Source organism: Sceloporus occidentalis, unplaced genomic scaffold (genome assembly GCF_023333645.1).
Source record: "Sceloporus occidentalis isolate IW3139 unplaced genomic scaffold, rSceOcc1.0.p SCAF_23, whole genome shotgun sequence".
NCBI lineage: Eukaryota > Metazoa > Chordata > Lepidosauria > Squamata > Phrynosomatidae > Sceloporus > Sceloporus occidentalis.
In genome coordinates this window covers 4,751,273-4,777,802 of record NW_028317003.1, presented here as the reverse complement: position 1 = coordinate 4,777,802, position 26,530 = coordinate 4,751,273, and the positions used below count along the sequence as shown (strand labels likewise).

At 37.9% G+C, this 26,530-nt stretch overlaps 1 protein-coding gene across 1 annotated transcript in view; it reads left to right on the top strand.

The window, feature by feature from the left end:
- The window catches only part of LOC149300720 (collagen alpha-6(VI) chain-like), a 54,605-nt gene extending 29,344 nt beyond the window's left edge, over positions 1-25,261 (top strand). Inside the window, exons 21-37 of the mRNA XM_089484770.1 lie at positions 571-633; positions 2,355-2,417; positions 2,721-2,783; positions 2,925-2,975; positions 6,329-6,364; positions 8,543-8,605; positions 8,696-8,731; positions 8,870-8,906; positions 9,412-9,423; positions 10,003-10,496; positions 10,819-10,909; positions 11,809-12,480; positions 18,828-18,909; positions 19,131-19,285; positions 22,108-22,284; positions 24,086-24,124; positions 25,089-25,261. Coding sequence (XP_089340896.1) covers positions 571-633; positions 2,355-2,417; positions 2,721-2,783; positions 2,925-2,975; positions 6,329-6,364; positions 8,543-8,605; positions 8,696-8,731; positions 8,870-8,906; positions 9,412-9,423; positions 10,003-10,496; positions 10,819-10,909; positions 11,809-12,480; positions 18,828-18,909; positions 19,131-19,285; positions 22,108-22,284; positions 24,086-24,124; positions 25,089-25,261 — 2,307 coding nt within the window. The remainder of the gene's footprint in view (positions 1-570; positions 634-2,354; positions 2,418-2,720; positions 2,784-2,924; positions 2,976-6,328; positions 6,365-8,542; positions 8,606-8,695; positions 8,732-8,869; positions 8,907-9,411; positions 9,424-10,002; positions 10,497-10,818; positions 10,910-11,808; positions 12,481-18,827; positions 18,910-19,130; positions 19,286-22,107; positions 22,285-24,085; positions 24,125-25,088) is intronic.
- The last annotated feature ends 1,269 nt before the right edge of the window (positions 25,262-26,530 follow it).

Here is a 26,530-nt window from a genome sequence, read left to right as displayed (position 1 = left end):
GAAACAGGTTTTGGATACAGTGTCTTATGTGGCCCACACACTTATCTTGTTTAGAGTGCTGAACTATGTGACTTGACAGTAATGTACAGGACCACCACCAGTATGAAGGATGGGAGAGGTAATGTGCATCCTGTGCTTACTTTAAATGTCCAGTGGATGTGGATCACAAAAACCATTACAATTAGTCAGCTTCTTGGAGCTGTATTCCACGGCAGCAGTAGTAGAGTACTCTGGCCTTAAGCCACCTAGGTTTAGAGTGGAAGGTCTTGGGGATCTTGGACCACAACTGGCCTATTTACACCAGTGCTGGGATGTCCCAGTGCTCACCAGTAAGGACACAACACGTGTTTTGCAGTTTGTATACTTCCTTGGGGGATGGGGAGACCCTTTTATTTTAAAAGGAGTCCCTGCTTGTTATGTAACAGTTGGAATTCAGCCAATGAGAAGTCAATTCTTAGGTAGACCCCAATAAACTCTGCGATGATTCATGTAAATTAATAACACAAATGTTAATTACACTAAACTTTAAATGTGCTTTTGTTAATGCATAAATACATATGTTTTTTTAAGGGTCCTCGAGGTTTGCCAGGACCCCCAGGTGCACAAGGACAGCAAGGTTTACCAGGACCTCAGGTATGTCAAAATATCCACTGTATACTTTTCTTATCTTGGAGTTGTAGACTGTCTATCTGTAAGCACTTACCTGTTCTCCCACGACGGGTCCCATGGTGGCTCGCAGCACTCCACGCTGCATTCTGGCCGTACTGGCGACCTGCGTTCCCATGACCGAGAGGGAAAAACTGAACGAGGAAAACTTGATCCCAATACATTACTGGATTGTTATTTTTTCCTCATTCTCTTTACTGCTTTAAAACAAAGATAAACTACTTCACTCCTACTACTACAACTAATTCTTGTTGGGCTACAAGCTGCTAGCTGACGACTGCAACAGTTTTATAGTCTATGAATAGCTATAGAGCTACTGTTGCCTGTTGGTGTGAAATGCTGCGTTTTCGCTAGAACTATGACTGCAATGGATTGCAAGTAGAGTGGCCACCCAGTTATTTGCCAGCACAGCCATAATCAGGCCTTTGAAGCCACTGCACCAGCAGAGTGCAGCTGCCAGCTCTCTGTTTTCACATACCCCTTCCTTTCCATTCCCACTCCCTCTGGTCTTCCCAACCCCCTTTTTAATCTGTTGGAGATCCTAGCTCTACTCAAGATAAGAGGGAGGAAGGAATGTAATAGAGTGTGAGTAAAAGTGAGTGAAAGAGTGTGTTAGAGTGTGAGAAAGTAAGTAAGGTGAGTGAGAGTGTGAGAGAGCATAAGTAAGAGTGAGTGAGAGTGTGAGTAAGAGTGTGTGAGAGGGGAAAAAGCAACGAAATGCAAACAAATGATGATGATGACGATGCTGCTGCTGGTAATGGGAGTATGCTATACCACCATCAATGTCTGGCTCAGTATATAGTAATGAGAGTAATGCTGTGCCACTATCAGTGCCTGGCTCAGTATATAATGATGGGAGTTATGCTATACCACCATTTCTGTCTGGCTTGCTGTATAATGATAGGAATCATGCTGTACCCTTGTTAGTGTCTGATCAATATATAATGATAGGAGCCATGCTGGCCACTGTTTGTGTCTGGATCACTATATAATGAAATGAGTTATGCTGTACCACCATATATGTCTGGCTTGTTATATAATTGTGTCTGTATCAGTATCTGGATAATACTGGCCACTGTCTGTGTCTGGCTCACTATATAATGATAGGAGCTGTAGTGTACCACTGTCCTGGGTTACCTGTACCAAAGAGCCTAAAGCTCAATTTCGTAGGGTCATACAACACTGAGAGGCTACACACCATTTGTGGCCCCACCCCTTTGTGGGGACCCTACAGCTTTTCATTTTTTAAGGAAAAGGTGGCATGCCTAATTGCGAGTATGTTACAGGGGTACTCTTTAAAGTAATAATGTATCATAAATGTATCTTTCAAACATATGGGTGCATCATACAGAGCATGCAAAACATTTTGTTGACACTTATGCACATGCCACATTGACCACACACTTTATGTTCAGTTTGTGCCACCATGTTATATAACCTCAAGGGTGTCTTAATGAAAGCTGTGTATGATTATGAAACAAGTGAATATAAAATTGAAATAATAAATACATTTAATGTTTAAGGATATAGTTTATTCATGTAATACTCAATATTCTGGCTGGATGGCTATACAAAATAAAACCAGTAAGCTTTTTGTTGGAGACCGATGACCCCTAGTACATATGTGTGTTAACCTAAGCCTACTCTGCATCTTAATGTTCTGACATCATCCATATTGATATTTTCAGGGCACACCTGGAGCTCCTGGACCCCTTGGTTCTATTGGAAACACTGGTCCTAAAGGTCAAAAGGTAAATCATGTTAGCATTGCTGAATTTGTGCAGTTACATGGCATATTTTTTTATACCCTATAAGGCAGTAAAACATATTTCTAATAAAGGATTTTAGTCACCCTACTATGAGACCTTGGGCAGTATTTTACTCTTAAACAATAGATAAGTTCTACCAAAGACATACAGTATAACCATTACATTCACAAGCTCATTTTGTCAGCCGAGGGTACCAGCCTAGCCTCAGTTGCCATACCTCTTAATTACGCCTTATAAAAAGTGTACAATTAATATATAGCTGTCTGACCTGTATTTTGAATTTAGGGGGAGCCTGGAGATCTTGGAGAGAAAGGTGAACCAGGACTTGCTGGACGTAGAGGTTTGCCAGTAAGTGTTAGCATGATGTGTGAGAATTTGAAATACTTGTTATTCACTGCATTCACTGCCACATAATTGTTGGTATAGTGTACTAATACAGAAGTAAATCTTTTCTTTTTATTCTTTTTTTTAACATTGTGTATTCCACAGGGGTTAGATGGTCCAGATGGATACGGCCCTCCAGGCTTAAAAGGAGAAAAGGTGATTTGCTTTTCACAATTTTGACATTTTATGTTTTTTGATCATTGTAGCTACTGTTTCCCAACATACATAAGGTTGTATATCTAGTTTTATAGTGATATATGTTTGATGTAGCTATGCTTTATAATGCTTCCTTTATTTTTCCCAAACACTACATATTACAGTTCTATACAGTAAATAACCCCAATAAACTTGTTAGTAAAAATAAAAGAAAACGGAAACCACTTTGGCATTCTGCACAAGTAGCATTTAGGAACATTTATAAGCAGACTCAGAATGAGGAAGATGAGGTCCCACAGAGTTAAATATAGCTCTGTGGGTTCGCTGTCAATGCCTTGGGTCCTACTCTTCCTGAAGGATTTAGCGGCAGAATGCAGCTCCTCCAGCATAAAGGAGGCATTCAGGTTTACTAGGCCTATGGGGTTGATGGTGTTGGTGACCTCTGTTAAGAATCTGTCTGTAGCTGATCGGTCTGTCTACCTTACTGTACCTTGGCTACCTGGAGTTTCCTAAAGAAGAAGAAGGAGCTGCATTTCTCTCCATTCTCAAGATTCCCCACTTTTGGATTCACTGAGATTCTTCATCAAAGTGCCTTTTAAGGCTCACTTTGGTCTCCTCGAGCTCATCCTTCACCTTCCATCTGCACTGCAGAAGTTCCAATAGAGACTGGAACTTGCTCTGCAGCCTTCTGAAGTCCATCCTCGTATTACTGGCCTGCTGTCCATCCTTCACCTGAAGGAAGCTGCGAAGTTTGACCTTGGTGTACTCCCACCACTGAGCTACAGAAGGGAAGTGGCCCTTCTCAGCTACCTTATCTACATATACTGTGCACAGTTCCTCCACAATCTCCCACCTCTGCAACAGTGCAATGTTTAACAATAGCTACACCCCCCTATCTCGATCAGGCAGTAAAAGTCCTATTGATTACAAGTTATCTGGTGGTTGTCAACTGGGTCCTTAGGGTGTGCATACACAAAGATAAGCCACACAGACCCACCTGCCCAGAAACCATCTACAATCAGATGTCAACCGCAGCCTAGCTCCCGGACAGAAATTGCAAGTGACAGTACAACTGGGAAAATGGTATAGAGCTCTCCTTTAACGTATAGATATCAGGTGACTGAGATGCAAGAAAAGTTATATTACACCATAATCAAAGTAATAAAGGTTAGGACTCACCAGAGAGAAGCTTAATCTTTATATATGTTGTATATGTGATATTATCCTCAAGGTTCAATATGATTTGCTCCAAGAGACCATTTCAAGGAAACAGTCTGGCCCAATGGCATCCAGCTGGTTGAGGCTTCAGTCTATGTTGACGGCTCTTCAGATGCAGTCAGTTCCTCAATCATTTTCTCCATCTCTGTTTGAATATCATTGGAATCTGGAGAGAATGGGACAGATTTTGGGGCCGTTTTATGATAGGAGCCCATGTTTGGGCTCTTGTCGTCATCTTCCTCCTTGTTTTCCCCACAGTCCTTCCTTTTGTTGCCTACCCCCTTTAGCTGAGTGCCTGCATCACATTTATTCAAAAATGGTGCCGTAACAAAATGTACTAGTATGCATATATGTGATACTCACAGGAAAAGTGTACAATAAGAAATACAGGGGGAAAAATCAATAAAGGGAGTGATGTTCTTCGAAAGGGGGGCTGACCTGTAGATCTTTTCTCTTCACTGGTCTTGCAGAAGGCGAAAGTTTCTTCCATCACCGCATAAGATCTCTCTGAATTCTGCTCTGCATCTTCCTGCTTCTCAGCTAGTTCTTATAGCTCAAGTTGCTGAACCCTAAAATGCCATTTGTTGCCAAGAAGCAATATTCACTTAGCCTTCACTCCGGGTAATCATGATTGAGGGAATGAATCTGTGAATTAATGAGTATATGAATGAATGAGTTTGTGTGTTATAGCATGGGTGTGTAAGTGCTGGAACCTAGGCATGATGGGACTGTGATTGCTGTTAGCCCACGTGTTAGACTAGATGGGTCAAATTCTATATTTCTGTGTTGTATGTAACAATTAGCAAAACAGCAAAGGTACAGATATATGTCAGCAGAGAGGAATAACCATTTTGGTCCCAAGGAAAAAAAAAGATTTCTTTTTCCATGTGTTATACCTATGGTAGGTTTTAAATATGTATACACTGCTTATTTTGACCATTGAATACAATTAAACTATTTAGTGATTTTGCTTTTGCGGCCATTAATAATAATAATCTTTATGGTAACTTTGGTTCATGGTCACTGTAGAAACAATTCACTATACATAATAAAGAGTTCTCGTTCTCAGCCAAAATAAATATCACAATATGCCAAGAATTTGTCATTGCTTTGGTGCAGAAAGTAACTGCTGCTGCTATAATACAAAGTAGTGAAATAAGGTTTATGGGAACAATGTGAAATTATTATTTAGTGCTACACTTCATTACTGTATATAACACTGTAGCCTGCAGAACAGTTGTTTATATTGATCTCTTTAAGATCACATACATTTGTGATTCTGTACGGGGGGGGGGGCAGGTAAAGTCAAAGGAACCCACTATGCTCTCACCTCTGCAAGGTTTGGACAATATTGGCAAAAGGCCAACCCACTCCTTCCCAAATAGGATTGTCTCATCTCTTGTTCTGGAGAAGTGTGAGCAATGTGCCATGGTGGTATAAATCATGATGTTGTTTTTTTTTGGTATGGGTTTAATTGTTCATCCCAAGAGACTTTCTCAATCACATATGATACAAATCTTATGATAAGGACATATGCCTGACAATCCAGGATTATTGCACAGAAATGCGGAAAGAGATTACCTAATGTAACCTGTTCACAGAAGGACAGTGCCGCTCATTAATAATAAACATATATAATGGATAATGTGGATTTTATTTTTTAGTTTCATATTGCCAATTCTTTTTTTACCATTGGCTCACATGCTAATCAAGTAATAAAAAAGTATGTGGTAACTCTCCGTAGATCTAGCCTGAGTTTCTGGAAATCACAGCTTATAAGGGGACCTCTAGAGCATGCATTCGATCCCCAAATGGATGAGGGGTGCTTTACCCCATCCTCTTACTATCTTCTACTAGCTTAAAAGGGTTAACCTAAATACCCACTCATGGAGACCCCCTCCTCCTAACCAGGCACTATGCCGCCCAGCTTCTATATGGAGATAAAAGAAGACACCATCAGCCTGAATGCCTGGAACAATCCCTGATATTAATGCAATAGTTGGAATTATCCGCCAACTTTTACCTTCATGAATATTGGAATATGTCAAGCTCTTAGTTTATTACTGTAGAATGTTCATTGATACCACTGCATGCATTTTTTCATTTTACTAAATACAATCTAATATTTCCTTCAGGGTCATATAGGATTTCCAGGTTATCCTGGTTCTCAAGTAAGTATATCATTTTCCCTCCACACTCTTTTTCAATTCTTTATAGAAAGTTGGTATCAAGAACATTTTAAGCTAAAACAGGCTACCGTGATGCAATTATTAAAGCAACAATGTAAAAAATATATTTTTAATGGACAGGTCTGCATTTCCCCTGCTTTAGAATTCATGACATTAGAGTGTAATGTCATAGTCTCTTAATTCTAGTTCTGTTTTACCCCTTGAATATATGTATTGTAAGGAGCGCTGAATTAATTGTTGGACGCTATATATACAGTAAATTAAAGATAATAGGAATAATTTGTAGCATGCCTGACATCTACTTAAAACTCCTCTAGGATCCTCTGTTACACATTGGCTAATGGGCCACATTATAAAGTGATTTCATAGAAGGTATGCTTTAGATTATAGTCCTAGTCCCAAATGCCATAAACTCATACCAGTTTGAATGCTACTGTTTGGCAGCTGCATGTTAGCGAAGCTACAGTTCAAGGCAGATATTTTTTATCATATTAATGGTGTTAGAAGTGCTTCTACACTTTTATCATAAGGTGATGTAATAAGATTATTATGTAATTTTATAACTTGAATGATCAGTGCTGTTTCGGTCCATGATGGTATCTTGTTAGGTCTATGTTCTGGGTATCTATTTAATTTAAGTGTCCAAAACTGGTACTAGTATGTAGCATACATTTGGATATATGTCATCATACAACAGTGTATTATTTAACAGGGAGAAGATGGAGATCCCGGCAGGCCGGGTGATTTTGGACCTAAAGGAGTTAGAGGAAGAAGAGTGAGTCGCTAAAGGCTGATTATTTTTACAATTCCTGGAACTCTTTATTACCTTACAAAGAGTCAAAAACTTGATTTGGAAACCAAAGATTCATAACGCTTTTGTACAACATTGCTGACATGCAACAAGGACCATATAAGGCTAAAATATTACCGTAAAATTAGTAATTAAGATTACTTGGTTTTACTTCAGGACAGACACAGTAGCAAATGATACCCCCTTTGCAGCATTATTTTACAAAGAATCAACTGCTGTCTGTGTCACTGAACCTTAACTAGAAACATCTAAGAAATGGTATTGTGTAAAACATAAGCAAACTCCCTAATCTATTTTTGATTGTCTGTTTCTTTAGATCTTGTGTTTTGCTTTAATGTCTAAATGTCTCAGTGACCACAGCTTCTAAGACTTCTTAAATAGGTTCATTTATTCAACAAAGCATATGTATACATACAGCACCAATGGATGATAGATGATAGCGATACTTGAGTTTTGTAGGCTCGTTTTGATGAAACAATGACGTACAGGGTAAAGGTGATCTCCATGGCGTTTTTTATGGAGTCAGGTTGAAGTAATTACCTTTTACAGCAAGAACATATCTATAAATTTGACTATTAGATCATCTACCATACAAAGGCAGTTCCAGAGCCTGACCTCGGGAGGGTGCACTAACACACACCAAGACACTTGCACTACACACACAAACACCAACACAATTAGAAACTTAACACTAACACACACATCCAGACACTTAGCACCAGGAGGCAGACCTTTAGATATCTTACCAATAAATTACATTAGCAGGTATTACAGGTATTTCTTTTCCCTAACTCAAATTGTGTTCCTCCTGGCAAGGTATATCAAGTATATGTGAATATGGTATAGCTGATGATATAAAATGTTATTTTTTCAGTCACAGGCCACAATTCTGTTAACAAAACATCATGCCAACAGTCAACAACTATTTATTTACAAAAGAACAGTATAGAGTAGGTCCATAGGTCACTTGTGACTTCTTACAAGAAATTAAAAACTAACATAGCCTTCAAGTGATAGGAATCGAGTGAGCAGCAGTATTTGTCTGATCACTCCCAGCTGTTCTCTTTCACAACTTAACAGTAGATAATTCATATGGTTTTTAAAGTAATTTACTGAGCATGTCTGGTAATAATCCACATAAATTTGTCACATAAGCCACTTTATTGTAAGGATTTAAGGAACAAAAATGCATGTAATTTGGTGATCCCTGATCGTCAGAGCCTCTAATTGTAGCTCCATCAGTTTATCAGACTAATCGCATTTAAATAAATATACAGTGAGAGTTTTGGTTAAGGGGTTAGGATTAATAGTTTGGTTTTTTTTGATCATCATCTGATGTAATGTTTTAGGGCAAATCTGGTGAACGAGGATCAACTGGAGATCCAGGAGAGAGAGGACGACCTGGGCCAAGGGTAAGATTTTTTTCTGGATTTAAACTATTTAGGCAAAAATGTAGCACCATGTAAGATATCTGCTCCAACATATTTTTTATAATGTTTTAGGGCTTAAAAGGACAACAAGGGACCACAGCCATGACGGTATGCATTTGCAATCTTTAAAACTGATAACGGCATTTACGTTATTTAATCATTTCCCAGAGTAGCAGTATTAAAGTGAAGTAGCAGGAGCTTTTTTACACGTTTTTAATATACATAAAGTACATATTTTTTTTACAGCCTTGTGAACTTGTGAATTTTACTCGAGAGAATTGCCGTAAGTAGGAGTTTGTTTCTTCCGATTTCATGGCATGCTATAGTCACGTTTGTGAATTCATATAAAGTTCACTTCTCCCAATGAAAGTAAACCTAATATTACGAAGCAGAAAGCACTGCAGCATTATATCAGTTAGTTTCAGATCTCTAAGAGTTCTTAAGACCCAGGGGGGAAATTGAAAACCAGTAGAAACAACAATCTTTTTACTATTACAGGATGGGAGCCAATGCAGAATTTGCAGGGTATTGAGATGTATTACGTAACACTGTGAAATATGTTGAAAAACATATTAATGCATTTTACTTAAAGATTACTCTTGCTGTCCTGCATAGGGAACTCACCGGGTATTTAATGGAGGATGCCCCGCATATATTTTTTACATTTCATATGTATGGTCTTTTGATTTCTTTTAGTTGAAAAACTATAGAATTTTGTGCCTAGTTCTAAATCATATTTTTAAATGATTGTGACTTAAATCTGTTTTTTTGTTTTTTTTTATCTACAGCTTGCTTCTCAGGTAAATCATTTATTTATTAAAATATTAATAATTAATAGATGTTTTATATATATATATATATATATATATATATATATATATAATGAAATTTGTGTGAAGGTACATTATTTGATGTAGAATTTTGTTTGCATACAGTTAATGTTCACTATTGCATTTCTGAACTAAGCTTCCAAGAACAAACTTATTATCTCCCTTGTGACCTCTCCAATACATCCAAATTTAGGCTCACTTTATTTTGGCTGAAATGAATACTTTTAATTAGATGTCTTCCGAGCATTGTTAGATAAATAAAATAAGGAATTCTCAACATTCACATGATATTGCTTTCTTCTATTACTAGAATAAACACTTTTAATATTAGAAGAAACCAGTACTATTCCAGTGTTGAAAACTCCTTATTCCAGTTAAAGAAATTATTTTGAAAAACTACATATACACTGATCTGAGTTACATATATTTAGTTCCTGTTGAGGATTCCGCCTCTGGAAAATGTTCCATTTTATACTATACTTGTGAACTGTGATCGTGCATTCCAGAAAAACAACACAAGTAACATTTCATTTCTATTTTTTGCCTAAGGTGGTCAGAAATGTCCTGTATACCCAACTGAAATAGTGTTTGCCATTGATGCATCTCAAGATGTTTCACCCTCTGCATTTCAACGCATGAAAGACATTATGATATCTTTGATTGAACCATTGGAAATAACCGAAAGTAATTGTCCTAGGGGAGCCAGAGTTGCAGTTGTCTCATATAATAGTAATGTTAAATATCTCATCCGTTTCTCTGATTACAAGAAAAAAAGTCTGCTTTTGGAGGCAATTCGAGGTATTGCTCCAGAGAAGTCATCTTCACAGAGGAATATTGGTGAAGCCATGCGATTTGTAGGAAGAAATATATTCAAGCGTATTCGTCAAGGAGTTCTCATAAGGAAAGTTGCCGTGTTCTTTGCCAACGGTCCATCCCAGGATGCTACTTCAATCAATACTGCTGTTTTGGAATTCAATGCACTTAATATAGTACCAGCTGTGATTGCCTTCAATGATGTCCCTAATGTCAGAAATGCTTTTTCAGTAAGCACATAATACAGTAAATGTATTCTTTTCTACCTAAATTTCTTTATCAAGTCTCACCCTGTTTTACACTATAGTCATCATAATTGCTAATACAAATTACTTATGGGAAAGTGTACTATTTATACATTAGACATATTAATGATATCTTGGGATATAGTATTCCTGTCAATGCACCCTTTCATACCACTAGGGGCAATGGGCATATGAAACTCTAATATATTTCACTGAAAGGGATGCCCTTTGAGGTTAAACTAAATATTTCTCTCTGAAGAATATGGCACAGGTGCTACTCCACTGAACCCTTGCTTGTGTTTCTTAGGTGGACGAAAGCAGAAGGTTTCAGTTATTTGTTTGGAGAAGGCTGCAAGACCAGAGACTAGAAGTAATTTCCCAGTGCTCACTTTGTTATGGTAAGAGTTCAGGTTTTTAATGAGACTGTAAACAGATTATACGTTATGTACAACATTATTTTTATTATGACCAATTTGAAAACTAAGAACCCTCAATCTGCCAGGAGGAGCTTTAAAGCTTACACCAAAGCAGAGCATTATTGGCTGTAATACTGTGATGGGTACATTCAGGGCCGGCCGAAGACTTAACGCCGCCTGGGGCGAAGTTTAAAATGCCGCCCCCCGCCGAAGCCGGGGGGGGGCGGCATTATCTACCCGCCCCCCACTGGTACTTACCCTTAAACAGTCCTGCGGCGAGTCTCCCTGTGCTGCCACGGTGCCGGCTTGTAATGCTGAGCGCCGGAAATTCACGTCACTTCTGGCGCTCTGCATTACAAGCCGGCACAGAGACCGAACAGGGAAACTCGCCGCAGAGGAGAGAGAGAGGGGCGCCGAGCGGGTAAGCGAAAACCACTCGGTGCCCCTCTCTCTCTCCTCCGCTTAAAAAAAACCAAAAAAAAAAACCGCTTGGGGCGGCAAAGTGCCGCCCCTTCTGAAGTGCCGCCTGGGGCAATTGCCCCAGTCGGCTCCATTGTAGGGCCGGCCCTGGGTACATTCACATCCTCTCCCTGGACTACTATGATTTGAAGCAATTTAACACTGCTTTTTTTACATACGGTATATTATAATAATAACAAAATCACAGATAATACTTCATAAGTCAATGACAAGATGGAGCAAGGTTTCTATATGTATCGTATTTTATTCTTTGATGTTCCAACCAAAACTGAATCTTCAATTGCTGATTGCAATAATTTAACCAAGAAAGTCCGCTGTGTTAATGCATGTGAACAATAGCTAATACATAACATCACGGTAAACATGCCTTGTGTAATAATAAAACTATATATTCTTTCTAGATAAATGCAGTCCTGATGAGGAATGTGAACTGGACCCTGTACCTCCATCTGAAGTAGATATGGATATCATATTCATGTTAGATGGCTCACGCAGCATTAGAAGTGATGACTTTCAACGTGAAAAGGCTTTTGTGAGCAACATGCTGGATCATTTCCTTATATCAAACAAGCCCAAGACATCAGATACAGGTGCCAGAGTGGCTGTTGTCCAACAAACAGTCCCAGGTTTCATGCCAAACCGAAATATAAGTCCTGTTAAAACTGAGTTTGATCTGGTCAGTTATGACGACACGAACCAGATGAAGAGGCACATCCAGGAAGATGTCACACAGCTGGAAGGTCCATCTGCAGTCGGCTACTCAGTCCAGTGGGCTATCAATAATGTTTTTGCAAAAGCTACTAGGGCAAGGAAGCACAAAGTCATTTTTGTGATCCTTGGAAGCAGAACAAGTTACTGGGACCGAGAAAAACTGAAAGAGGTGTCTCGGAGAGCTAAATGTGAGAAATTTACCCTGTTTGTTCTAGCATTTGGAAAAGAAATAAATAACAATGAGCTGATGGAGCTTTCTAGCCTTCCACATGACCAGCACTTACTGCACTTGCATAGTGTTTCCAACTCTGAGCTGGAGTATGCGCAGAGGTTCACTCAAGCCTTCGTGAATCTTCTTCACAGTAAGCTGCACATTTTTATTATTTTATTACATCTGATTTTTTTCCATATTTTGTGTACGAAATATCAAAGTCCGTGAGTTCATAGAAGTGTAAATTATGTGCATTTTTGTTGTGTACCAAATCAGTTGCATTGAAAAAATATAGTGCGCAAAAGAGACGTTTCTGTTCAAAGGGAACAAGCTCAAATATTTTATGTTTTTGTGTTTATTCGATTAGTAATCAAATTAATATGGTTTTAAGTCATCTATGCAAGTTAATGGACTAAAGTCAGGGGTATAGTCCTACACAGATCTTCCATCCACTTTAGTGCACATCATATATAGCGGACATCCTCTACATCAAGAGTTCCAATATCTCAGGTCTTTTATCCTGAAGCCGACTAGCTACATATTGTTTGATTTGCAGCTAGTACTACCTAAAAGGCTTATGTTTGTCAACCATTACCTGTTTTAATGTGTTTAATTCTTTGTCACTTTTATTCCAATGGAATATGTTTTATATGTAAAATGTAACAAAAAACAAAGATAACTCCAGCTCACCATTTAGATGTTTTGCAGAGACGCTTCAAATTGCAGGGAGCACGGGATAGAAGGCCGAGCCATATCCTCGGTTAATCCAAATGACAGTTTAGATAGAAGATCCAGCTCCACAAATAAGGGTTAAAAATTCAAAATTTAATTAGACCAGTTAAAACATGATAGACAAAAAAAGAGAAAAAAGAGAGATGTGCTCAAGTGATTGAGAAAAAATACGCCAACGCGTTTCAAACCTTACGGTTCTTAATCATGGCTTAAAAGTATGTTGCTGCTACTGCACCTTATATATAAATGACTCTGTCTAGAGATTGATCTATGCTCACGCCCCCCTCGTTAACCCATAATTAGTCAACATAGGGAATGGGTGCAATTAATACAAACCAAACCAAGGGAGCGGGTGCAATTGATACAAATCAAATCAAAAGCAAATCAAGGGAGCGGGTGCAATTGATATAAATCATGGTAGACATGGAAATTCTACATCAAATGATAATTTCAGTACGTATAACAAATGAACAAAAATCAACGTAATAATAATAATATAATATATAAAGTTTAATAAATATATGCTAGGTCATTTCTATAATTCATGCCCACAGGAAATCTCGTGTCAAGGCATAAAATCCAAAAAGCTTCCCTTAGGCGAAGAGCACGGGACCAATCACCTCCCCTATTAGGGGGGTGAACGCGTTCTATGCCTATTACTTCTAAATTTGTTGTATTACCATTATGTATTTCACTGAAATGTTTGGATAAACCAGACATGGATCGTAGCGAAGAAAGAGCTGTACCTAAATCATGTATGTGTTCATATATACGTCTTTTAAACTTTCGGGTAGTGCACCCGACATATTGTACATTACATGAAGTACATGTTGCTAAATATATGACATGCGTTGTATCACAATTGATGAAAGTTTTTATAGAGTAGCTTTTGCGATTACTTAGTAACCTAAACAAATTAGTTTTCTTGATGTAACTACACAAGTTGCACCTGGGTTTAGAGCATTTGTAACATCCTTTAAGATGTAACCAACTACGTACATTATCACTGGTTGAAAAATCACTAGGAGACAATTGATTACGTAGTGTACAGCCTCTTTTCGCTACTACTTTAACACCATTTCTGAGAATCTCACTGAGGATGTCATTTTCATAAAGCACCGGTAAATGCCTGATTAAAATATCCTTTATGTGTGTGAACTCAGTGCTATATGCAGTGGAAAATGTAATATGCTTTGGATCATAATTAGCGTATTTTTTGGGCTTATGGGATGAAACATCTGAATCTATGGTGAATAATAAATCACTACGTTTTTTTGAGCTTACAATATTTTGGGCTCTATTTAAGATGGTATTAGAGTAACCTCTTCTTCTGAGTCTATTGGTAATATCATTACGTGTGATGTCATAACTCAATTCATTGGAAGAGGCTCTTTTCGCACGAATATATTCACCTACAGGGAGATTACGAATTACATGTCGAGGATGGCAACTGGAAGCATGTAATGTGCTGTTCCCAGACGTGGGTTTACGGAACAAAGACGTAACCACCTTGGCTCTAACCACGTCACCGGTTAAACACACATCTAGAAAATTAATGGTATTGCCACCCCATTCTAATGTAAATTTGAGATTTAATTCATTAGAATTAATATGATGTAGAAAATTATCTGCCTCAAAACGTGGCCCTGTCCATACCAAGAGGAGGTCATCTATATATCGGCCATACCAGCTAATCCAAGATGTAAACGGATTTGTGGCCACATACAGGTGACTCTCCTCCCAGTAGGACATGTAGAGATTCGCCAAAGTGGGGGAAAATTTTGCACCCATAGGACAACCAGTAATTTGAAAATAAAAATTGCTGTCAAACCTAAAAAAATTATGTTCTAACAGAAATCGTAGAACATCCAAAACATATGATTGTAAAAAAGTACTATATGTGCTGTATTTCTTTAAGTGAAAATTAACTGCAGCCACAGCCTGTTTATGGGGAATGCAAGAATAAAGTGAGACAACATCACATGACATCCATGAACAGCCATCTGACCATGGCATAACATCCATAGCTGTTAATAAGGATTTAGTATCTCGTATATAGCCCATAGTACGAATAACTAAAGGTTGAAGCAATTCATCCATCCATGCGCCCAGTCTCTCATGTACTGACCCTATCCCTGCCACAATAGGGCGAAGGGGAGGGGGAAAAACATTTTTGTGAATCTTAGGCAGCGCATGAAAAACAGGGCAAACCGGAAAATCAGGGCACAAGAACTCCTGTTGTTGAGTAGAGAGAATATTCAGGGAGACGCCCTCAGACACTATGTGTTTCAACTTCTGCTTAATTAGCTCCGTAGGGTCGTGAGATATTGGTTTATATGTAGATGTGTCCCGCAAGATATCAAGAACAAGTTGCTGGTATAGTGTCCTGTCCATGATAACTGTGGCTCCTCCTTTGTCAGCTCCACGAATAATCAAATAGGGATTAGTTTTAAGTTCCTGAAGCGCCAAACGTTGTGATTTGGTAAGATTTTTTATTGAGTTTTTTCTACTGGCGTCTAATTGCTTTAGATCCTGTTCTACCTTATACTGAAATGTGTCCATCGACGTAGTGCGGGAATTTATAGGATAAAAGAATGGATTAGAAGTTTTGAATCTGTCCTTAGTATCTTCAATAAATAAATCCATTTCTGGATATTGATCAGACTGTAGATCTATAAGGCTGAGTAATGACACATTATCCACAAATGAAGAATGTAACGGAAGTTGACTAGATCCCACAATATTAATTTCACTTTGGATTGTTTTAGTAGAATCTGCAGTGTTAATGTGACCCAGAGAATTCTCCGTGAAAAAATGTTTTTTAATTGTTAGCGATCTAACAAATCGGTTAACATCCTGTAGGGTATTGTATAAGTTGAAGGATCGATCCGGAACAAAATTTAACCCTTTTCTCAAGACCTCCACTTGCTCATGCGTTAATATGTTAATGTACTCAGCCTTATAGATCTACAGTCTGATCAATATCCAGAAATGGATTTATTTATTGAAGATACTAAGGACAGATTCAAAACTTCTAATCCATTCTTTTATCCTATAAATTCCCGCACTACGTCGATGGACACATTTCAGTATAAGGTGGAACAGGATCTAAAGCAATTAGACGCCAGTAGAAAAAACTCAATAAAAAATCTTACCAAATCACAACGTTTGGCGCTTCAGGAACTTAAAACTAATCCCTATTTGATTATTCGTGGAGCTGACAAAGGAGGAGCCACAGTTATCATGGACAGGACACTATACCAGCAACTTGTTCTTGATATCTTGCGGGACACATCTACATATAAACCAATATCTCACGACCCTACGGAGCTAATTAAGCAGAAGTTGAAACACATAGTGTCTGAGGGCGTCTCCCTGAATATTCTCTCTACTCAACAACAGGAGTTCTTGTGCCCTGATTTTCCGGTTTGCCCTGTTTTTCATGCGCTGCCTAAGATTCACAAAAATGTTTTTCCCCCTCCCCTTCGCCCTATTGTGGCAGGGATAGGGTCAGTACATGAGAGACTGGGCGCATGGATGGATGAATTGCTTCAACCTTTAGTTATTCGTACTATGGGCTATATACGAGATACTAAATCCTTATTAACAGCTATGGATGTTATGCCATGGTCAGATGGCTGTTCATGGATGTCATGTGATGTTGTCTCACTTTATTCTTGCATTCCCCATAAACAGGCTGTGGCTGCAGTTAATTTTCACTTAAAGAAATACAGCACATATAGTACTTTTTTACAATCATATGTTTTGGATGTTCTACGATTTCTGTTAGAACATAATTTTTTTAGGTTTGACAGCAATTTTTATTTTCAAATTACTGGTTGTCCTATGGGTGCAAAATTTTCCCCCACTTTGGCGAATCTCTACATGTCCTACTGGGAGGAGAGTCACCTGTATGTGGCCACAAATCCGTTTACATCTTGGATTAGCTGGTATGGCCGATATATAGATGACCTCCTCTTGGTATGGACAGGGCCACGTTTTGAGGCAGATAATTTTCTACATCATATTAATTCTAATGAATTAAATCTCAAATTTACATTAGAATGGGGTGGCAATACCATTAATTTTCTAGATGTGTGTTTAAGCGGTGACGTGGTTAGAGCCAAGGTGGTTACGTCTTTGTTCCGTAAACCCACGTCTGGGAACAGCACATTACATGCTTCCAGTTGCCATCCTCGACATGTAATTCGTAATCTCCCTGTAGGTGAATATATTCGTGCGAAAAGAGCCTCTTCCAATGAATTGAGTTATGACATCACACGTAATGATATTACCAATAGACTCAGAAGAAGAGGTTACTCTAATACCATCTTAAATAGAGCCCAAAATATTGTAAGCTCAAAAAAACGTAGTGATTTATTATTCACCATAGATTCAGATGTTTCATCCCATAAGCCCAAAAAATACGCTAATTATGATCCAAAGCATATTACATTTTCCACTGCATATAGCACTGAGTTCACACACATAAAGGATATTTTAATCAGGCATTTACCGGTGCTTTATGAAAATGACATCCTCAGTGAGATTCTCAGAAATGGTGTTAAAGTAGTAGCGAAAAGAGGCTGTACACTACGTAATCAATTGTCTCCTAGTGATTTTTCAACCAGTGATAATGTACGTAGTTGGTTACATCTTAAAGGATGTTACAAATGCTCTAAACCCAGGTGCAACTTGTGTAGTTACATCAAGAAAACTAATTTGTTTAGGTCACTAAGTAATCGCAAAAGCTACTCTATAAAAACTTTCATCAATTGTGATACAACGCATGTCATATATTTAGCAACATGTACTTCATGTAATGTACAATATGTCGGGTGCACTACCCGAAAGTTTAAAAGACGTATATATGAACACATACATGATTTAGGTACAGCTCTTTCTTCGCTACGATCCATGTCTGGTTTATCCAAACATTTCAGTGAAATACATAATGGTAATACAACAAATTTAGAAGTAATAGGCATAGAACGCGTTCACCCCCCTAATAGGGGAGGTGATTGGTCCCGTGCTCTTCGCCTAAGGGAAGCTTTTTGGATTTTATGCCTTGACACGAGATTTCCTGTGGGCATGAATTATAGAAATGACCTAGCATATATTTATTAAACTTTATATATTATATTATTATTATTACGTTGATTTTTGTTCATTTGTTATACGTACTGAAATTATCATTTGATGTAGAATTTCCATGTCTACCATGATTTATATCAATTGCACCCGCTCCCTTGATTTGCTTTTGATTTGATTTGTATCAATTGCACCCGCTCCCTTGGTTTGGTTTGTATTAATTGCACCCATTCCCTATGTTGACTAATTATGGGTTAACGAGGGGGCGTGAGCATAGATCAATCTCTAGACAGAGTCATTTATATATAAGGTGCAGTAGCAGCAACATACTTTTAAGCCATGATTAAGAACCGTAAGGTTTGAAACGCGTTGGCGTATTTTTTCTCAATCACTTGAGCACATCTCTCTTTTTTCTCTTTTTTTGTCTATCATGTTTTAACTGGTCTAATTAAATTTTGAATTTTTAACCCTTATTTGTGGAGCTGGATCTTCTATCTAAACTGTCATATGTTTTATATGTACTATTTATTGTGTATTCATTTTTTTGGTCTGTATTATTGAACATATGCAGTGTTTTTATTCCTTCTCTCTATTAGCGCTATCGCTAAAATATTAATGTAAATTTTTTACTCACTGTAATTCATGTCTATAAGAGATTTGTGCTCTTGCTTTCAGGCGAAATGAATAGATACCCTCCATTAGTGATGCAAGGAGAGTGTGAAGGGCGCGGAGACTCTGTGTTCTTTTTACCGGAAAGGTGAGTTTTGACTAAAGACGTATAAAAAACTCTCACCATATTTTGTCCTTTGGCTTATCTTATATTCAACATAGCCTTTTGAAAAAATCTCAGTGTAGTAACCTCTACCACTTTTACTGGAAGGCTGTTTGCGTTATTGCAAGATACAGCTCATTCTTTTTAAGATTGCTTTGTGTCTATGAAATGACAAGAGCATATAGAAACATATTCTGCATCTGTAGTTTACCCACAGTTGAAATTCCTCCAGAGGAGGATGTAGAATATGTGGAAGAAGTACTAGAAGAGGAAACTGAATATGAGGAGATAACAGAGGAAGACTCAGAAACACCGAAAGAGACTGTTGGAATGGCAGTTGAGACAAAGATTATAAGCAATGGTATGTACCATATGTGTGTAATATCAGTGATGTGTGATATAAGAGGCCCAGTTTTATTTCTCTTGCATGTTTTCTCAATCTGGTTATGTTACATTTAATCTGTCCGCTCTACCCTGCTGGAAGAATGGGTATATGGACTATCGAAACTGGGTATTGCTTGGGCTCCAGCCAAATGGGGGTTATAATGTGTGTGACCCAAACATTGTATGCCTTGATAAAGTTGCACTTAGTTGTAGAGCAGGTGAGGGGATAATGGTATCTCCTTCCTCTACCCATGTCAATAGGTATGTGGTGGCCCAACACACTGGAAAAGAGACTTCAGTGGCCTTGCAAGCTTAAAGTTAAATGTCCACCTATTTTCATGTGATGAATCCATTAATTTTATGTGATTTTCATGTGAAGAATGCATTTTATTCTGGGTTTTTGTCAGAATCTCAGGGTGAAGGACCTTTCATTCCACAACCTATGTTTCTGAAATTTATACGTCAACCCAAATTAAGTGGTTTGTTGTAAAGTAAACTAAGGCACATGGCATAATTCTTACAAGACTGCTTCCTATTTTACATTTAGAATCAATTGAGGTAATTGTACAATGATCCAGGTATCAAAATAGTATTTTGTCCACTTGATTCTATGCATATATTCAAAACTAACAAAAAAGCATCCTGAAATCTATCATCTGCTTAAAACAAACTTTCTGTCCCTTTATCCTAGTGATGTCACATCCTTTGTTGCGTCACTAGCTGGGAATGGATGCCTACACAATGCCATAGTGTCAACCTACCCATAGTTGACCAGCTAGCTTCAATTTTCATATGATTTTTGAATCTTACCCATGTTTTTCTTGAATATGTTTATCAATGAGTGAGTAGTGTTCAGGGGAAGGCTGGCTTCTTCTGGCCTGGGATGAGTGGCCCCCTTGCCCCCCCACAGTAACACAGTACACAGTAACTGACACACTTACTGTAACATATACACACATTAAAACATACTTACTCCATTATTCAGCAATTGTGTCACATCACACCTCACTCTCTCACCCTGACGTTGCCTGGATCCTTTCCTTATAGGTGCTCGCACACTCTAAAATAAGCCATTCTTTTATGTGAAGTCACTGAAGTCCCTCCTCCAAGAGAGCATACTACAGGTATATCTACTCTCCAATTACACATTTCTGTAGCACCTGGCCAAACCGCCCTGTTTGAGTCATGAAGAGGTACACCCATAGAGATGAAGATATGATACAAATATGATACAGATAAAACAATGTAAGATCCGTTTTCAAGCCCTAACCTGGACCTTTCTGTGTTTACTGTTAAGCCATAATAGGCAAGTGCAAAGTCCCTTGAAAGTCTTCTCACCCTGGCCTTGAAAATCCTGTGGACAGTCCTGTTGTGCATTCATAATTTATTACTCCAGAGGAGCATGACAGTTAAGGAAATAGATAGTGAAACTCATTGTAAGAATGCTTGTAATTTGCATTTGCATCTGCTTTAAATATGGCGAGGATGGGGTACATTATATTAATTAATGGTCAATTATCGTTTTTTGATAGTGATAAGTATAATTTGTATAATAAGTATATTTGAAATAATAAGTATACATCCCAAGAATTATGTTTCCCAACAGATCATATACCATCAGAGTAAAATATTTTTTATATTTAAATAAAATATATTTATATAGATAAAACAATGTAAGATCCATGGCTATCTGGCTTTTATGCTTTTCAAGCCCTAACCTGGACCTGTCTGTGTTTACTATTTAGCCAAAATACATTTCATCCAATTCCATTCAGTTCTTTTTTTTTTTTTATAATGGATACAGTTTAAGAACTAATCAATTCTCCACTAAAATAGACATAAACTAATTTCTTCCTCTTTCTTTTATTTTTTATATATGAAAATGTATGGATAGCATAAAAAATAACATAAATAAAATGATTACATTTCAAACTCCAATAATGTTCAATTAAGAAATTGTTCAAGATCATGTATGCAATATAGTGTATGAACTGATGAATCAACCATTTTCTGGTTAGTGAGCAACTAAGAAGCTTCATAACCATGCATCAAATACTTTGTGGGAAAAAGTGTACTGTCGATCAGGGTTGGAAAGATGGCCCACTTTGATGATTAATGAGGTCTATTGAGGTGGGAGTGGATAGAAAAGTAGTGGATTCAATTCCTTGACTTCATAGCCAACCCCCACGAGCTGTTCCAGGGACACTGTGCAGCTGAGCGATGTGGCTTATTGTGTAAGGTGGGTGGGTGGTCATGCCTCTGGCCCTACCCGTTCTGAATCTGACCCTGCCCTCTCCTCCACTACTGATGTCTGATTTGGCCTCCTAAACCAGTGGGTATGTTATCCCATCATATGGGAAGGGTGACACTGCCTATTTTACCCAGTGGCTGCCTGCTGATGGCAGAAAGTCAGTAGTGGTTTGTGAGCACTGGCACAGGTATTGAGAAAGCATGTTGCGCTCCCAGAGCATTTCTTATTTGTAACTAGGATAGTACTGAATAAAGATAGAAGTCAGATCAGTAATTCAAAATACTTTACACATGCGCATTGGAAACCAAACAGTCCCCTGGACGTGAGTCCATTCAGCAAATGCATGTTTTGCAGGTCATTAAGCTGGGGGGTAGGGAAAGGGGCAAATGCATTTTGGGGCATTCTGCAGAATATCCCCATACATTTGCAAATTGGACCACATGAAAATTTAAAGGGACCACGCAACTGTCATTGTTTTTTTTTTTTAAAAAAAACTAATTAAAATATTGGGATATTGAGGAACTTCTTTTTAATCTCACCTGTTTTAGCTCCAGACAAGTGCTTACTGGATATGAATTATGGCACAGCATGCAGGGAATACCAACGCATGTGGTATTATGTAAAAGATGTTGATGCATGCTCCCAGTTCTGGTATGGAGGTTGTGATGGGAATGGAAACAGATTTAGCTCTGAGTATGAATGTCTACAGACTTGCTCACCCAAACGTAAGTGGTTTGTCCTAAATGAAATAAAAAAAACAATTATCTGGAAACTATTAAATGCTTAAGAATCTAGCATACTGTCTGCTTCTGTTTGGATGTTGAGATTTCGATCATCATGTGGCATTATTTGTGGATTTCCATTTTATATATTTCTGATTTTCTTTTGGTTTTCATAAAGAAAAAAATCTTGGTGACCTCTTTATTGGCCCTTCTTTGCAATTCATTTTTTTCATAGGTTTTTTTATTTAACCGAAAAATATATTGTGAATTGTCTTTGGAAAAAGGATAAAGCAAAGTAATCTGAAATGGCAGTATATTGAATTAGTCCCTTGTTAGGAAACCAGCATATGCTAAACTAAGCCATTAAACCTCTAACAGTGTAATATTTTGGGAGGTATTGGCTACATGAGTTCTTGTGTCTGCTTTGTTTGATTTGGATTGTATTCTGGGATTAAAAATGATTGTTTTATTGTGATAGTGTAATCACATATTGTACTGGCACTAACATGATAAAAAGAAAAAAGGGGTCGACCCAGCACTTGAATAAAAAACTTCCAGCTTTTATTTCACTTCAATAATAAAAACATAGTTCACACCTGAGTGCATCTAAGTGCACAGGAGACCCGAAATCTGGACGCGTTTCGAGCGGCACCCCGCTCTTTATCACAGACAGATCTAATTACTCCGCAAAAGGGTGCATGCATGTAACCCCCTACCACACACACCTCAGACACTTAGCTAGAGGTTTGGGGTTGGTAGAGGTTATATAGTTAAAATATAACTCCTGTGCTGTGGGGATGGAGGGAGGGAGTGAGGGGTAGGATCAGGTCAGTGCCTCTTCAGGAGGTACATTTTACTGGTGACTTGGAAAAAAAGTCCAGAAAAACTAAGCTGAGGATGGCGAGAAGTCAAGTGCAAAAATCAGTAATCAGTATACTTCCATCCGAAACAGAAAGTTCAGGATAAGTTTCTATTTAAATTACATCATATCAATTCTCAATTGACAATATTTTTCCTGTTAATAAGGTTTCTACAGCTGTTGGGATTCCTGTGGGATCAACATTTTGTTTTGGCTGTAATGTTATGAGGCTATTTCACACATTTTATCATGTAGATATACTGGTACATTAGGTTTACTGCACGTCGGTATTACTATTCAAGCCTTGTTATGAATGTATGGGATTATTATTCGATCATCATTTACAGTATCCTTGTATCTTTTTTGTCTGTATATTTATTCCAAACACTATGGAATTTCAAATAACATAACGTTTTGTTTATAATTTGTAGTTAGCTTCCACATAGATGTTCTTGTCTTACCGTTAACCAGAAATAATTACTATGGTGGTTAATATCATAGTGGGAAATGGCTGTATGTAGTTGAGTAGTTGGGACAGCTTAACAACATAATCTTAACATTAATTAATAAATGTCCATGTTATTTTTTCACACCTTGTTTTACTCGATTCAAACTGCCTTGGGTTTTTCACTGTTCAGTTTTTCATATCTTAGTAAACTAATATACATTACAGCTTCAATAACATGCCACTAATAAAATATCTGCAGCTTCATACTGTTGGGATTAGCTATTCATCTTTCTATTATTCTAAAAAAATAATGTTCCCAGCTCATGGTCATGAACCATAAATACCATTAGACAATAAAGCATGTGGTTTCTCTTTCATCTTGTGGGAACAGTACAAACCAATAGTTATTGTGTGCAGTGTGCTAAAAATTGCCCATGTTTCCAGTGTGTTATTAATATTATTAAACAGTTGCCATCTATATTTTTATTCATCTATAGGTGAAGCTACCGATGAAGGTGTACACGTATTCACCAAAGGTATGTAGAACGGTCTTCCAAAGTACTCTTAAAGCTGGCCCAAGACATAGTGCCGCCTGGGGCAAAGTTTGAAATGCCACTGCCACTGCTCATTATCTACCCCCCCTCCCTATTATCTACCCCCTCCCTATTATCTACCCCCCCCCCTTGTACTAAACTTACCTTCCAGAAGTCCTGTGGCGAGTCTCCCTGCTCTGTGTCGCGGTGCGCGCTGCTTCACTGCTGAGTGCCGGAAATGACGTTGTATTCCGGCGCTCAGCATTACATGCCGGCATCGGCGCATGGGGCGGCAAAGTACCGCCTCATCAAAATTGCCCCACTCTGCTCCATGGCAGGGCCGGCCCTGAGTATTCTGTATAGCTCAGCTAGAACCATAAACCCTTTTGTGTCAGAAACATAGCAAGTAGCAGGCAGGTAGTTCAACTGCTAGAAGTACATATTAAAATCCAAATTGAGGGGACCTAGTATTATAATAAGATATATCAGGTAACAATTTCCTTGGTCACATGTGTTGATTATTAACACAATAAAGATTCAAGCCTACATTGGTGGTTTAGATTGGTGGTTATTAGCCAAGTTCTAGTGGTGGCACATCTTCATACATTATTATTATTATTTGTTGATTGAAATTTTTTTATATTTGATAGAGCTGTACAATGGCCAAAAAGGACATGTATGGCATTACATAACAGTTTGGACTCTCAGAAAAAAACATTGAGGAGGGCCCTGCTCAATCAAGTTCACAATCTACACACATGTATACAGATACATGAATACACTGAGACTGCAGACTCTACATAAACAGTCCCAGAATTACACCAGTTTGGCTTGAGGAATGTTGGGTTAGATGCCAGTGGCGCACAGGTTCACAATGGTTATCCAGATTTGTCTTTAATACTGAGAAAATTACTATATTTATCCTGTGTAATCTTATTTTACTGAAACACTGTCTCCTCTCATCCAGAAATCTGCAAATTAAGACAGGAGGAAGGAGATTGTCAAGATTATACTCTGAAGTGGCGGTACGATGCAAATCAGAATGGATGTGTACAATTCTGGTATGGTGGCTGCGGAGGAAACAAAAATCGTTTTGAGACTCAGGAGCAGTGTGAAGTTGCCTGCTTGTCTGCATCCTAAGATCATTTGATTCACAAGGAGTGAAAAATACAGAGTCCTTATATAAGGCTTAATTAAGTATTAATAGTGTCCTGTTCCGCGATTGCGAACCCACCTAAACCACACATCCCCAATCAAAATAACATTTCTATAGTCGGCAACATCAAGAACAGCATCATTTTAGGTCAGGGATGTGTTTGCTTTACCTATTTTATTCGGTGCTGAGTATATGAAGTCATATTTATGAAGGCAAAAATGGAGCTATTGTAAATGAAAGCTTTTTTTTTATATAAAGGCAATAATTTTACAGAAATCAGATTTTCCTTGACAAATACAACCAAGGTGACCATGGTAAGGCTTGTCAATCCTCTCAGTGTTGCTCTGATTTCAAAAATATAACCCAGTCTTTCAAGTTTTTTATTTCTAAATATACATTTGGCAGATTATGCCTGTCTAAAAAAGGGGGACATGAATATCCATAGTCCAATCCAGTCAGATGGGGCCACATGGTTTGCTATATTGTATCAATAGACTCTGAATCTCTGAACATATGGATTTCCCTAAGTAAAAGTCGGACAGCACGAGCCTATAAAATAAAATGGGAAAAGGAAACATATGTATCTACCATAGGCCTACTAAAATACATGCCCTAAACAGTAGCAGAACCATTACATTTGAGTCTCCAAAGATATATGTTCCTCTTATGGTACAGAGACACGTCATAAACCTGCACCCCAACTCTCTATAAGCAGACCAGTAAAAGCTAAATATATACCACTGGAGGCAAAAAACTTCCTCTCTGTTCACATATCCTCCCTATGCTGAAACACAAATAGGACTTGGTTAACAACCCATGGGAGTGCAACATTTTTTAAATGGGGCCTTCCGGCAGCAGGTTACAGTCTAGCCCACAAAATTTGGTGTTATGCTTATTTTGTTTAGAAATCTGTATTTCACAAAATGTAAAAATACAAAAGGAATCTGCCATATTACATTGTTATAGTAAAAGTAAGATTTTCTTATTATTTTGAAGGGAATTTTTTGTCACGTTCATGGTTTATATTTTTTAAATGCTGTAGGGAAAAGGAAAACACTTGATCCATTTTTGCATTATAAACTGCACTTTTGATACTGAAAAAATACCTCAACAATATTCATCTAAGCATGAATACAGAAGGTGTTTTCTAACAAACCCATTTAGTGAAATGATACCTTGTACTTTAATATTCCACTTAATTTGGTTTAAATGGTGCTCAATGATTAAATTGTAAGTACATGTATTTGATGTAG